Genomic DNA, 14,138 nt, shown 5'->3' with positions numbered 1-14,138 from the left:
TGTGTTTTAAAAATATTCAGCCTTTCACACATTTTTAACAAAATATCTTTCATAGATCCAATCAAATGGGGAGAAATTGGATTTCTACTTCACTGTGTCACATACGCTGATACTGAAAACATAATCTCAAGATCCATTGCAAGGACCCTCTGGGCAGAAAACATAAATAGTTTACTCATGAAACCATCTATGAAAATGTATGGTACAAAGAAATCTGCCAACATTTCATGTTTAAGGAAAAAAAATAACTGTTGCATTTTGTCTGCAAGATCTATTGGCTTGTATGGAAATGAAGATGGTTCTGTGCTCAGAAAAAACTTGACCATCCTCCGTCAGTTAGTATGTCAGGTAAGTTGTGGTCAGTGTCACTTCATTAATATTGCACAATCTGTTTACTAAGGATTTTGTATCTGCAGGGCACCTTTGTTTTTCACACTTGCACACTTGCTAGTGTCATGTTTTGGCAGTATTAAAGAAATACAAATATGAAGAACAGCTGAGATTATTACTTTATGGAGCTGCTGAAAGTTATGAAGCAGTGGGACAGAGTAGAAAGAAATATGTTTCAAGTGATTGAGAGCTCTTGAATTTGAGGTGTAGGCATAAGATAACATATACGATTTAAAAAGAAGCTACAGAAACGTTTTTCTTTATATAGAGGGGGTTGTGAAGTTTTGAAATGCACATCTGGAGCTGCTGATTAAGTAGAAATAATGTCAATATTTAAGAATAGGTTAGATTGATGGTTGGAGGGCTCGTGAATAAAAGGATGTCTGAAGAGGGCACATAAATTAAAACAACTGCTTATAGAAGGTAAGTGCCAACATGAACTGATTGGACTTGGCCTGTTTCTCTGTTATAATTTCTATGTAAGTAAAACAGAAGAGAATGTACCAATCAAAATCAAATAAAATAGTGAGGAAAATCCCCAGTGAGGAACCACTAAGAATTTACAAACTAATCCAGAATAACCAGTCAGGAGAATATACCAGTAGTAATAAAACAAACCAGTTGAATTACTAAACACCTTTTTGAAAATTTCATCTGCTTTTTTTCCCTTACCAGCTCAAAATTTTAAGATCCAAAATAATGTTTTAAACAAAATAAAACTTAAATCAAATGCTTCAGAGTAATGTGGTTAAATTTATCCACCGGAATTAACTTTTCATAGCTTCACTAAAGTTATTAGTTCAAAGCTTAGCCCCTCCCAAAAGCCTAGTGTTAGAATCTAGCCCAAAGCTTTCACTGGTAGCCAAAGGTAGATCCTGCAGTGTGGACAAGTTCCCGGATACATTAGTGCCATTTAGTTAGCCCCTCTCATCAAATTTTAACAATACACAGTTTTAGCCATTTATCATTTCACAGGTGGAAATACTCAGGCAACATGATCTCCAGGAAAATCATAACATAAGGTTCTTAGAAAAAGTCAATTTATCATGAGTTAACCGAATTGGTTAGATATCTTCTTTTACAACAAACGTGAATTGATAATATCACTTTTTAAATCATGGGAACCTTTTATAATGAAATCTGTTCTACCATGTCCTTGTGTCACTATATCAGGAGTGGATTGATTAATCATAATGTGGAGTATGACTGACATTAAACCAGTACAGCCCCCATTTAGCGGAAAACATTTTTATTTTGACATGTTAATGGTTTGACATTGTGCATTTATGTCACAATTCAGCGTCACAACTTGTATGCAAAATTTCTTGCAATTCACTAGGCTTAAGTTGCATATTTGGAAAGTCACATGTCAGAACTCGGGTAATTGAGGAAAGCAGCCAGGAAAGTACTATGAAAACAAGCAATCCTGAATGACCAATGAGGAGAAAGGTGAAGGTAAACTAATCAAATGTTTCAATAAAATGTGCTGCTATTTTGAATTTCACTTAAATTCTGTATTTTGTTCTGGAAGCTAAGAAACCTATTAAATAATATATAATTCAGAGTAAAACGCTTATCAAATAAGTAACAGGAAAAATATTTCTTACATTGAGGATTCCATTCCTCCCCACAAAAAAGTACTGTTTAAAAAAAAAATTCTTATTTCAGCCCCTACAGTCCCCAATCCTCAATACTCCTTCCATAGTGCTGCCAAACTACTGGACCAACCACTAAGTGCTACTAAACCACAGGGACGGCATATGGCTAATTTCCATGACCTCCCTTAGCTCTGCTTTTATATTCTTTTTATAACTAGGTACCCAAAACTGTACTCAGTACTCCATCTACAGCTCAATTAAGATGTTGCATAAGTGTCACGACTCACTGGGGATAGTGCGCTGTAATATCAAGCCCCACTGTTCCCCGCACCGTGACAAATGTGAAAAAGTTTGATCAAATCACCAGATTGCCCCTATTCTACCTAACTGTTTAATATAGGTTAACAGAATATAAGCATCAGGTTTGTAAACTTAATAAGTAAATAACTGTTTATTGAACAAACTGCTGTTAACCAGTGGCAAAAGAAAGAAATATGAACTGCTAATTTCTAACTCTATAACCTAAACTCTACCCCTTCTTAAATCCCTATACCCACGTACAAGACACATAAAAACACTGATTTTAAGGGTGGCATATAACAGTTCAATAGCACCAATTCCGAAGTACAGGATTCGACGGGTTGATTTTGATCGATGTCTTCCAAATTTGGGAGGAGGCAATGGCATAGTGGTATTGTCGCTGGACTGGTAATCCAGAGACCCAGGGTAATGCTCTGGATGCTGGATGAAAGTCTGCCAGTTTAAAAATCTGGAATTAAAAGTCCAGTGATGATCGTGAAACCATTCTCGATTGTTGTAAAAACCCATCTGCATCACGAATGTCCTTTAGGAAAGGAAATCTGTCGTCCTTACTTGGTCTGGCCTACATGTGACTCCAGACCCACAGCAATGTGGTTGACTCTTAATTGTGAGCAGGACAGACCCAACAGAGGTGGAGGTACAGTGGGATACAGTTGGGAGGGGGTTGCCCTGAGAGTCCTCAACATCAACTCTGGACCCCATGAAGTCTCATGGCATCAGGTCAAACATGGGGAAGGAAACCTCCTGCTGATTATCACCTACCGCCCTCCCTCAGCTGATGAATCAGTGCTCCTATATGTTGAACATCACTTGGACGAAGCACTGAGGGTGGCAAGGGCGCAGAATGTACTCTGGGTGGGGGCCTTCAGTGTCCATCACCAAGAGTGGCTTGGTAGCACCACTACTGACCGAGCTGGCTGAGTCCTAAATGACATAGCTGCTAGACTGGGGCTACGGCAGGTGGTGAAGGAACCAACAAGAGGGAAAAACATACTTAACAGCATCCTCACCAACCTGCCTGCCACAGATGCATCTGTCCGTGACAGTATCGGTAAGAGTGACCACCACACAGTTGTTGTGGAGAGTAAGTCCCGCCTTCATATTGAGGATACCCTTCGTCATGTTGTGTGGTACTACCACCGTGCTAAATGGGATAGATTTCGAACAACTCTAGCAAGTCAAAACTGGGCATCCATGAGGCACTGTGGGCCATCAGCAGCAGCAGAATTGCGCTCAAACACAATCTGTAACCTCACGGCCCAGCATATCCCCCACTCTACCATTACCATCAAGCCAGGGGATCAACCCTGGTTCAATGAAGAGTGCAGGAGGGCATGCCAGGAGCAGCACCAGTCATACCTTAAAATAAGGTGTCAACTTGGTGAAGCTATAAAACAGGACTACTTGCATGCCAAAGAGCATAAGCAGCAAGTGAAGAGAGATCTAAGCGATCCCACAACCAAAGGATCAGATCTAAGCTCTGCAGTCCTGCCACATCCAGTGGTGAATGGTGGTGGACAATTTAACAACTTACTGGAGGAGGTAGCCCCACAAATATCTCCATCATTAATGATGGAGGTGCCCTGCACAGCAGTGCAAAAGATAAGGCTGAAGCATTCGCAACAATCTTCAGCCAGAAGTGCTAAGTGGATGATCCATTTCGCCCTCCTCCTAAGGTCCCCAGCATCACAGATGCCAGTCTTCAGCCAATTCGATTTACTCCACGTGATATCAAGGAATGGATGAAGGCACTGGATACTATAAAGGCTATGGGCCCTGACAATATTCCAGCAATAGTAAAGAAGACTTGTGCTCCAGAACTTGCCGTGCCCCTAGCCAAGTTGTTCCAGTACAGCTAGAACACTGACATCTACCTGGCTATGTGGAAAATTGCCCAGGTATGCACTGTACGCAAAAAAAAAGGACAGACCCAACCCGGCCAATTACCGCCCATCAGTCTACTCTCCATCATCAGTAAAGTGATGGAAGAGGTCATCAATAGTGCTATCAAGCGGCACTTGCTTAGCAACAACCTGCTCACTGATGCCCAGTTTGGGTTCCACCAGGGCCACTCAGCTCCTGACCTTGTTACAGCCTTGGTTCAAACGTGGACAAAAGAGCTGAACTCACACGGTGAGGTGAGAGTAGGTGCCCTTGACATCAAAGCAGCACTTGACCGAGTGTGGCATCAAGGAGCCTGGTTGGAGTCATATCTAGCACGAAGGAAAACGGTTGTGGTTATTGGAGTTTCATTTCAGCTCCAGGACATCACTGCATGAGTTCCTCAGAGTGGTGTCCTAGGCCCAACCATTTTCAGCTGCTTCATCAATGACGTCCTTCCATCATTAGGTCAGAAGTGGGGATGTTCGATGATGATTACACAATGCTCACCATTCGCGACTTCTCAGATACTGAAGCAGTCCATGTCCAAATACAGCAAGACCTGGACAATATCCAGGCTTGGGCTGACAAGTGGCAAGTAACATTCATGCCACACAAGTGCCAGGCAATGACCATCTCCAACAAGACAGAATCTAATCATTGCTCCTTGATGTTCAATGGCATTACCATCACTGAATCCTGCACTATCAACATCCTGGGGGTTACCATTGACCAGAAACTGTACTGGACTAGCCATATAAATACTGTGGCTACAAGAGCAGGTCGGAGGCTAGGAATCGTGTGACGAGTAACTCAATTCCTGACTCCCCAAAGTCTGTCCTCCATCTACAAGGCACAAGTCCAGAGTGAGATGGAATACTCCCCACTTGCCTGGATGAGTGCAGCTCCTACAACACTGAAGAAGCTGGACACTGTCCAGGACAAAGCAGTTGGCTTGATTGGCACCACATCCACAAACATTCACTCCCTCCACTACCGACGCACCGTAGTAGATGCGCTGCAGGAATTCACCAAGGCTCCTTAGACAGCACCTTCCAAACCCACGACCACTACCACCTAGAAGGAAAAGGGCAGCAGATAAATGGGAACACCACCACCTGGAAGTTCCCCTCCAAGACACTCGCTATCCTAAATTGGAAATATATTGCCGTTCCTTCACTATGACTGGGTCAAAATCCTGGAACTCCCTAACAGCATTGTGCGTGTACCTACACCACATGGACTGCAGTGGTTCAAGAAGGCAACTCACCACCTTCTCAAGGGCAACTAGGGGTGGGCAATAAATACTGGTCCAGCCAACGAAGCCCACATCCCGCGAATGAATAATATAAGAAAAAATTCCAGTCAGTTCTTGTTGATGACATGAGGTGGTCTTCCAGCATTTTCAGTATTCAGCTCACTGGTTGAGCACTTGGCCTTTCAATGTCTTTAACAGTGATTATTCCCCCTTGCCTCTTGACAGGGATTTTCAGAGAGTGAGCAGGTTATAGAGATATGAGAAGAACAGCCAGCCGGCTATCATTGCCGAATTACTGGAATCTTCCACACAGAGCAGGAGGAGGCTTTAGGCCTTATTCCTTTCAGGCTAGGAGCTATTCTGCTGACCTGCTTCTCATACCTAACTTGGTCACCTGGTCAGGAGCCAATTAAAATGTTGTTGCCTGAACCCTTGGTCTAGGACTCCTTTCCTGCACCATCCTGTCTTTCATGGCACACGCTGTTCCAGGACTGCAACATTGTATATGTCTCTTACGTGTCTTTCAATGCGCAGCCATTGTAATTTTAATCCCCAGTCCAACAGAAAATATAAAGATATGTTCTTTACAACTGTCCAACAGAAATAAAAAGATATGTTCCATACTATGCTTTAATGACACCTTTTTTTTTCATTTTGACCGTACCAACTTGTATTGCCACCTTTAATGATATGTGGAGTTTTCAAGACTGGGATCGACAGATTTTTGCTAAATAAGTATAACAAGGGATATTGCGCTTTGATGGGTAAATGTAGCTGAGGTACATATAAATCATGAGCTTAATCAACGTTGGAGCAAGCTCGAGGGGCTGAATGGCCCATCTAGATCCCTCTGCTCCTCTACCTCATTTTCAAAGTGGGCTTAACACCTGAGCACAAAAGTGCCTATAATTTTACACTGATAAAGAACTTGCATTGATGTAGTGCCTTTAATGATCTCGGAGCATCCCTGTATGCTTCACAGCCAATGAAGTACTTTTGAAGTGTAGTTACTGTTTAATAGAAGTAAACATGGCAGACAATATACACAGATCCCACAAACTGCAAGAGATAGCTTACCAGCTAATCTGTTATAATGATGGAGAGATCAGTGTTGGCCAGGATACTGGGAAAATACGATGGCTTTTCTAATAACGGCATGGGATCTTTTACATCTATTTGAAAAGATAGATTAAACCTTAGTTTAACATTTCTTCCAAAAGAGAGCACTTTCGGTATCGCTGCAAGTGTCAGCCCATATTATGTGCTCAAATCTCTTGAGTGGGGCTTCAATATTAAAACACAGGTTATCCTTTGTGTTACTGGTAATGGGGTTAGCAATGATAACTTTTTTTTACCTTAATTTTGATTGCTGGCAGTGCACATGAGTTAAAGGATAGGTAAAGGTTTTGGTCACTTCTGAATGGACTCTTTAGTATTTGGAGTTGAGGTGCAGTACTCACCACTCATCATTCCTGCTAACAGTCAGCAATGAAGACAAGGCAACTTCTGTCAGTTGGCCTTGCTGAGTTGAGAGTAAGAGATGATGAATATGAAGTGTTGTTTAAGGTTTTTGTGTACTGAGAATTTTTATTTTTAAATTGTAGCATGAATTTTTTTTATTAAAGGCTTCCTACATGTTTAGAATCAATTTCTAGCAAGTATTTGCCAATTTTTGTTTTTAATGTGGATGCTGGAACTGATTAGTCATTTGCTGGTTGAATATTGAAGATCTCCCAATTTTGTACTGTGATCCAATTACTACTTGCCAGTTAATGAAAGTTAGAAATCTATAGAAAATTATCTAGTATGATTAATTTGCTATCTTTCAGAAGACCACAACCTTTGAGTGTGTTTGGACAAAACAATCCCATTCACCAGTGGTTTATGAAAAAGGAAGGATTTACTTTGACAATTACAGATGTTGTTTTAGTAGGTAAGTCAAATGTCATTATAAGAAAAACATGACAAAATATGCACAACATATTTGTATTAAATTATAGAATATGGCTTAAAACCACACTAACCAAACAGGGATCAGTTAGAGTCCTGTATTATTATCCCACAACCAATGGATCATATCAAAGCTCTGCTGCCCGGCCACTTCCAATCGTGAATGTTGATGGACCAACGAACTGGAGGAGGAGACTCCACAAACATCCCATCATCAATAATGGGGGAGCCCAGGACATGAATGCAAGAGATGAGGCAACCTTCTCCAGCCAGAAGCGCCGACTGGATGATATGTCTCAGATTGCTCTTGAGGTTCTAGCATCACAGAATCTCGTCTTCAGTCAATTCAAATAACTCTACATGATGGCTGAATGCACTGGATACAGCAAAAGCTAAAGGCCCTGTCAATGCCCCAGCTTAAGTTCTGTGCTCTAGAACTATCTGCATCCCTAGCTAAGCTATTCCAGTACAGCTACAACATTGGCATCCACCAGATGATGTGGAAAATTGCCCAGGTACGTCCAGTCCACAAAAAGCAGAATAAATCAAAATGGCCAATTTCTGGCCAGTCTACATTCAATCATCAGCAAAGTAATGGAAGCTGTTGTCGACAGTGCTAACAAGTGGCACTTACTGAGCTACAATCTGATCACCAGTGCTCAGTTTGAGTTCCGCTAGGTTTATTTGGCTCCAGAACTCATTGCAGCTTGGTTCAAACATGGGATAAAAAGTTGAATTCCAGAGGTGATGTGAGGACTACTGCTCTTAACATCAAATTGATGAGTGTGGCATCAAGGAGTCTGAGCAAAATTGTCTCCTCCGTCTCTCGTTCTCCACCCCCCATCTCGGTTTCCCATCTCCATCTCAGTTCTCTCCCTGGTCCCCACCAAACTCGGTTTCTCCCCCCACCTCCAAATCTCGGTTTACCCCCAACGCCCCCCCACCGAGCACAATTTTGCCCTTGGCATGCAGGGGCAGTTGGGAAGCTGACCACCACCTGCGATTGGCAGCACACTGCTTTTTTTTATGGGGGTGGGCCAGTTAAGGCCCGCCCAGTGTAAGATGCGGCTGCAGAATGAGAGGGAAGGGGCGGGTGGGTGCTCAATGTCTGCCGGGTCTAATGGTGACCTGGTGGCTGATTCAAATGTGGCCTTGGTGGCCCTTGGAAGGCTGCCACCAAAGGATGCGGAAGTCGTGATGGAGAGCGTTATGGGTAAACATGGCAGGCGGGAGAGCAGTTCGGTGGGGCATTCGGCCCCGCGTTTCTCCAATGAGTGCCTCGCTGCCCTCCTAGATGAGGTGGCAGCACGGATAGAAACCCTTCTCCCCAGGGACGGGAGCAGGAAGCCCCCCCCTCCCCACCTCACCAAAAAGGCCTAGGAGGAGGTGACATCCAGGGTCAGCAGCCACGACGTGGTGAGGCGCACATGGGTGCAATGCCGGAAGCGTTTCAACGATCAAGAAGGGTGAGTACCTTGTTGGCATGGGTCACTTTGCAGACCAGTTAAGAGCTGCCCATCCCCTATGGACCTCAGAGGTGTTAGATTGTGAGTGGCTAATGTCAATGAGGCAGCATCTGGGCAAGGGGGTGAGCCCTGCTTGCTTGGAACAAGTGCCTTGCAGCTCCAGAGTCGCAAATCGGCTGAGCCCTGCGAGGTCTTCCTCAGCTGGGGTTGGCCAGGCTGTAATTGCGCTGCAAGTAGAGAGTGGACTAATCAATGCTCCTCTATCCTTTCAGGAAAAAACATCCCATAACAATGCAGAGTGGTCGCTTACTGGCGGGGGACCACCGCAACGCCTAATCCTTACTCGTTATGAGCACGAGGCCTTGGAGCTGGAGAAGTGCCATGCACCTAGGTCAAGCGGCCGCGGTGAGTTAGGGTACTACAGGGCGGTAAGAGTGCAGTGCACTGAGGTTAGAATGGCGCTAATTGTAACCATTCCACTGTAGTCTCTCTATTGCGGTGAGCCTCGCACCTGGAATATGCATTGATAATGGAAAGACGAGGGCACCCTGACGCATATCTCTGTCTCTTGAGGCTGCAGGCATGCACAGTAACAGTGTGATGACTTTAACCAATGACATGTCCTTGTTTTTCCTTTTTAGGCTCGCCACCAGCCCTTCAGGATGAGGAACCTGAAGGTCCACCCCAGACCCCTGAGGACCACACTGATCAAAACGCACCTGTGTCACACCCGCTCTCTCAAGCAGGCACCAGCACAGATACCAGCACCTTAGTGGGCATTAGATTGCCGGCTACTATCTCGGTGAACGTTAGAGAGAGCACTTAACACTCACTTGTGGTGCAGGTGGAGGTAGAGAGTGCCAGGGCGCCGGCAGTCAGCAGTCGTCCATGAGGCAGCGGATGCTCGACATCTAGCAGGGTATGTGGGAGGATTCCTTGCGGAGCATGAGCAATGCCTTGAATCTCATGGCCAAGCGCAATGCCTCCTTCATGGAGAGAGTGGCGACTCTCATGGAGAGACTCCTTCAGAAACTGAATCAGGGGTTCTTGGCGATGCGCTCGGACCTGCTCACACCGGCAATGACCTCAGGTGGCCAGTGTGGGAGATGGATGGGGCACCCAGTATCCCAGCTAGGTGTCCGTCCATCAGTGGTGAGCAGGGAGGTTCAGAACAACCTCATGTTGGCGCACGAGCTGCCTATCTTCTCTGTGGGCTCCTTTCAGGGCACTCAAGATGAGGGCAGCAGCTCCTCCGTCCCTCTGCCAGTGACCATGGCATCAGATGAGGCTGCGGCAAGTGGGGAGATGCCAGCCATGGCACTGGCCGCGCTCTCCCAGGTGGGGCCAGCACAAAGTCATCAAGGCCAACAGGACAGCAGAGTGAGCAGGCTGTCTCCAATGCCGGTGCCAGTGAGGGGGTAACACCTAGACATAGCACCCGCAAGTGAAAACTTAAAGCACCTTAATCACAACATGGCCTGATCACGGGTGATTTTTGTGTCCCCAATTTTTCCGTTCAATGTTTATTGGTGTGATGGAAAATATTTGTCAGTGTTAATTTGTAGAATGTTTGCCAGGCACCAGTTAATTAAATGTGTTTTTGTGCAACTAGCCTCTGGATGCTTCATTATTTCTGCAGGGGCAGGGTAAGTCATGATGTTATGATGGAGTTGTTTCTCATTACACTATGTGCCATTTCAATAAAGTTTATGTTGTTGACTAAGGAACTGGTCCTGACAGGGAGCGAGTAAGGAGCCTGTAGCTCTGGCATGTGGTGGTGGCTCTTATTTGGTAGGCCAGCTGAAGAAGCGTTAGATCAAAGCGTCCTGGGTGCCCCTGGATGTTGCCCAAGTCAGCGTCTATGCCCTTAGCGTTCTCTTGATAGTGCTCATCCTCGGACTCACTACTGGACTCATCATCTGTTGCCTGTGCAGCTGTGTCAAGATCTTCCTCCACTGCATCCCCCTTTCCAGTTCCTGATAGTGATTGCATGCTGCACTCTCCACAATCAATGACACACGATCTGGGGGGGTGGGGTATTGGAGTGTACTTCCGAATGGTCCAGGCATTGGAAGCGCATCTTGAGAAGAGCTATGGTTCTCTCTACCACCGCCCTTGTGGACGCATGGCTCCTGTTGTACCTCTGCTTGGCCTCCGTTTTTGGGTGGCGGAGAGGTGTTCTGAGCCACTTTTTGAGGGGATAGCCCTTATCACCCAGTCAGACTAGAGCACTGAAGAGCCTCGGCACCTGGGAGTCTGTTGGGACGTAAGCGTCATGGGAGCTGCCAGGTTACCTTGCACAGACTTGCAGAATCAGCATCCTGTGATCACACACTGTCTGCACGCTCATGGAGTGGAAGTCCTTCCTGTTGATGAAGGCACCGGGCTCACCTGCTGGTGCCTTGATGGCCACATGTGTACAGTCGAGAGCACCGTGGACACGGGGGAAGCCAGCAATCGCTGCAAAGCTTTGGGTCGCTCAGCCTGGCTGGCCTCATCCATACAGTAGTGAATGAAAGTCAGTTCATGCCTGAACAGAGCGTCTGTCACCTGCTTGACGCAACTGTGGACAGCTGATTGGGAGACTCCACATACATCACCCACCAACCCCTGGAAGGAGCTGGAGGCATACAAGTTGAGGGTCATCGTGACCTTCAGTGCCACTGGCATGGGGTGTCCACCCACACAATCGGAGCTGATCTCAGGGCTGATCCTCTGACAAATGGAGGTCAGTCTCCCTTGAGAGACGGAGCCTCCTTTGGCATTGCACATCAGACATATTGAGGTAGCTGCATCACCGCCTGTAAACCCTGGCAGCAGGATAGTGGTGTCTTCTGCGGCCCCTACTGCCCTGGACTTCCTGTTGGTCCTGCGCCCCTCTCCTTCCACAGGTCACTCCCCTGGAGGCTGAATAGGGACACCTGGCCTCCTCCCTCTTCTGGCTCTCTCTTCCTCCTCAGAGGAGGTGCCTCCAACAGAGACCACAATCCCCATTACCAGGGTAAGGGAAGGCTGTCTGATACCTGGAAGGCCCCTAGTGGTGTGAATCCTCCAGGGGCCTGGAAAATAACACTGTGTCCTGAACTGAAGCCTCTTATTTCTGTCGCTGCAGCTCTGAAGTGAAATGAAGATGTCCTGTTCCAACCAGTAGCAAGTTATAACCTAAACTACAAACTAGTCGCATTGACAAACCCACTGACCCCTCTTATCCCGCCCATGGATGAGGTTTTTGAAATTGTGGCCTGCTCGTTTAGCCCGTGCGACGACCTGAAAATCGTACAGGCTACATAAAATCCAAGACAGTTGGTGTCTCAAGGGCCTTAACTGGCCACATAATTAATGGCGGGCGCACCTCCGACTTCATCATGTGCCTGCCTACTGAAATACCGCGAGAGTGCACGTTGATGTCAGCACACGCGGCTGACGTCAACGCGCTTTATTTCATCCTCGGCCATGTCGGGCACATGACTGCATGCCGAGCTAAAAATTCTGGCTCCCATTTCTGTTTCTCTGCCCCACATCTGTTTCCCCCTCATTTCTGGTTTCTCCCCTGAATGTTTGTTTGTCTCACCCCCATCCTTCTCTGTTTTATCCCCCCCGTCCCCATCCTTCTCTGTTTTATCCCCCCCGTCCCCATCCTTCTCTGTTTTTTTCCCCCCGTCCCCATCCTTCTCTGTTTTTTTCCCCCCGTCCCCATCCTTCTCTGTTTTTTTTCCCCCCCGTCCCCATCCTTCTCTGTTTTCCCCCCCGTCCCCATCCTTCTCTGTTTTATCCCCCCCCCGTCCCCATCCTTCTCTGTTTTATCCCCCCCCCGTCCCCATCCTTCTCTGTTTTATCCCCCCTCGTCCCCATCCTTCTCTGTTTTATCCCCCCCCGTCCCCATCCTTCTCTGTTTTATCCCCCCCCGTCCCCATCCTTCTCTGTTTTTACCCCCCAGTCCCCATCCTTCTCTGTTTTTTTCCCCCCCGTCCCCATCCTTCTCTGTTTTTCTCCCCCCTCCCCCGCCCCATCCTACCTTCTCTGTTTTTCTCCCCCCGCCCCCATCCTTCCTTCTGTTTTTCTCCCCCCCCACCCCCATCCTTCCTTCTCTGTTTTTCTCCCCCCTCCCCCCCCACCCCCATCCTGCCTTCTCTGTTTTTCTCCCTCCTCCCCCCTTTGCCGCACATGCGCGAGCTCCTCATTCATTCTTCATCGTGGTGGACATTTTCTGGACTATTCCGCCCCTGGTTCCCAATCCCTGTCCCAGTCACTAACTCAGCCCCATCAGCACTGACTCGAGAAAAGCTGGCTGAAAAATCCGTGAATCCTCAGAGATTCAAACTTTACAGTAATAGCCTGGTACCTTACATTTTTTAAAGCGATTACAGCAGCAATTGGCCGGCAGGATACAAACCTTTGGCCGGCTGGACTGTGGACCATGGGTGTGTGTTGGACAGCCCTGGTCTAGATGATCCTTGTAACATGCTGAACCAAATTTCAGCACTTGCCTCCACATGAGCCAGTCAGCTGCAGTGTTTTCCCAAGAGAGGTGGTCCGTAATGCAGCAGTTTGTAAGGCTTTTTTTTTTAGGGTGTCCTTGTATCATTTGTACTGGCCACCTTGATGCCATTTTTCCTGGGGCAGTTTGCAACAGCAGATCCGCTTGTGGATTCTTTAGTCATCCCTGCAGGAGACATGGCTTGTCTATCGAAGTAAATATTCTGGAGGTTGATGATCTTGCTGTTCATTCCAGTACCTTGAAGGACCTTGTTGTTTGTGATTTTGTCCTGCCATCATATTCTCGTGACAGAGCTCAAGTGTCTTTGATGGAGATGTTCCAGAGCTGCGATGTGGCACCTACAGCAGATCCAGGATTCTGCACCATACATAATGGTTGCCAGGACAGTGGCCTGATAAAGTTTGATTTTAGTCTTCAGCTCAATGCTTTCACACGCAATCATGGAATCATTGGCAGAACTTGCTTTCTGGATGTGTGTATGGATATCTTCAATAGTGGCATCCCTAGAGAGCACACTACCAAGGTATGAGAACTTTTCTACAATTTTTGACAGGTGCCATTAACAATTATGTCCAGTTCCTACTAGGTTCAGTGTGTGTCCAGTGCTGGCTGAAACATAATCTTGGTCTTGGCGACATGGATTTGGAGACCAAGGTTTTTGGCAGCGCTGGAGAATTTGTTTGCCATAGTCTGTGGGCAGCTAGGACATAGTCTTTTGCATAAAGAAGCTTTCTGATTATTGCTTTTGCGACTTTGGTGGTACGCAATCTGGAGAG

At 46.3% G+C, this 14,138-nt stretch overlaps 1 protein-coding gene across 3 annotated transcripts in view; it reads left to right on the top strand.

Moving 5' to 3' along the window:
* dcaf17 (ddb1 and cul4 associated factor 17) overlaps positions 1-14,138 on the top strand; it is a 50,839-nt gene that overhangs the window by 2,218 nt on the left and 34,483 nt on the right. For all 3 annotated transcript variants that reach the window (XM_041200140.1, XM_041200138.1, XM_041200139.1), the window contains exons 2-3: positions 56-348; positions 7,278-7,381. In XM_041200140.1, coding sequence (XP_041056074.1) covers positions 178-348; positions 7,278-7,381 — 275 coding nt within the window. In that variant the 5' untranslated portion in view covers positions 56-177. The remainder of the gene's footprint in view (positions 1-55; positions 349-7,277; positions 7,382-14,138) is intronic.

The sequence above is a fragment of the Carcharodon carcharias genome, chromosome 12, assembly GCF_017639515.1.
Source record: "Carcharodon carcharias isolate sCarCar2 chromosome 12, sCarCar2.pri, whole genome shotgun sequence".
NCBI classification, from domain to species: domain Eukaryota; kingdom Metazoa; phylum Chordata; class Chondrichthyes; order Lamniformes; family Lamnidae; genus Carcharodon; species Carcharodon carcharias.
The sequence above is the reverse complement of the archived record's forward strand: the minus strand, read 5'-3'. Positions and strand labels throughout refer to the sequence as shown.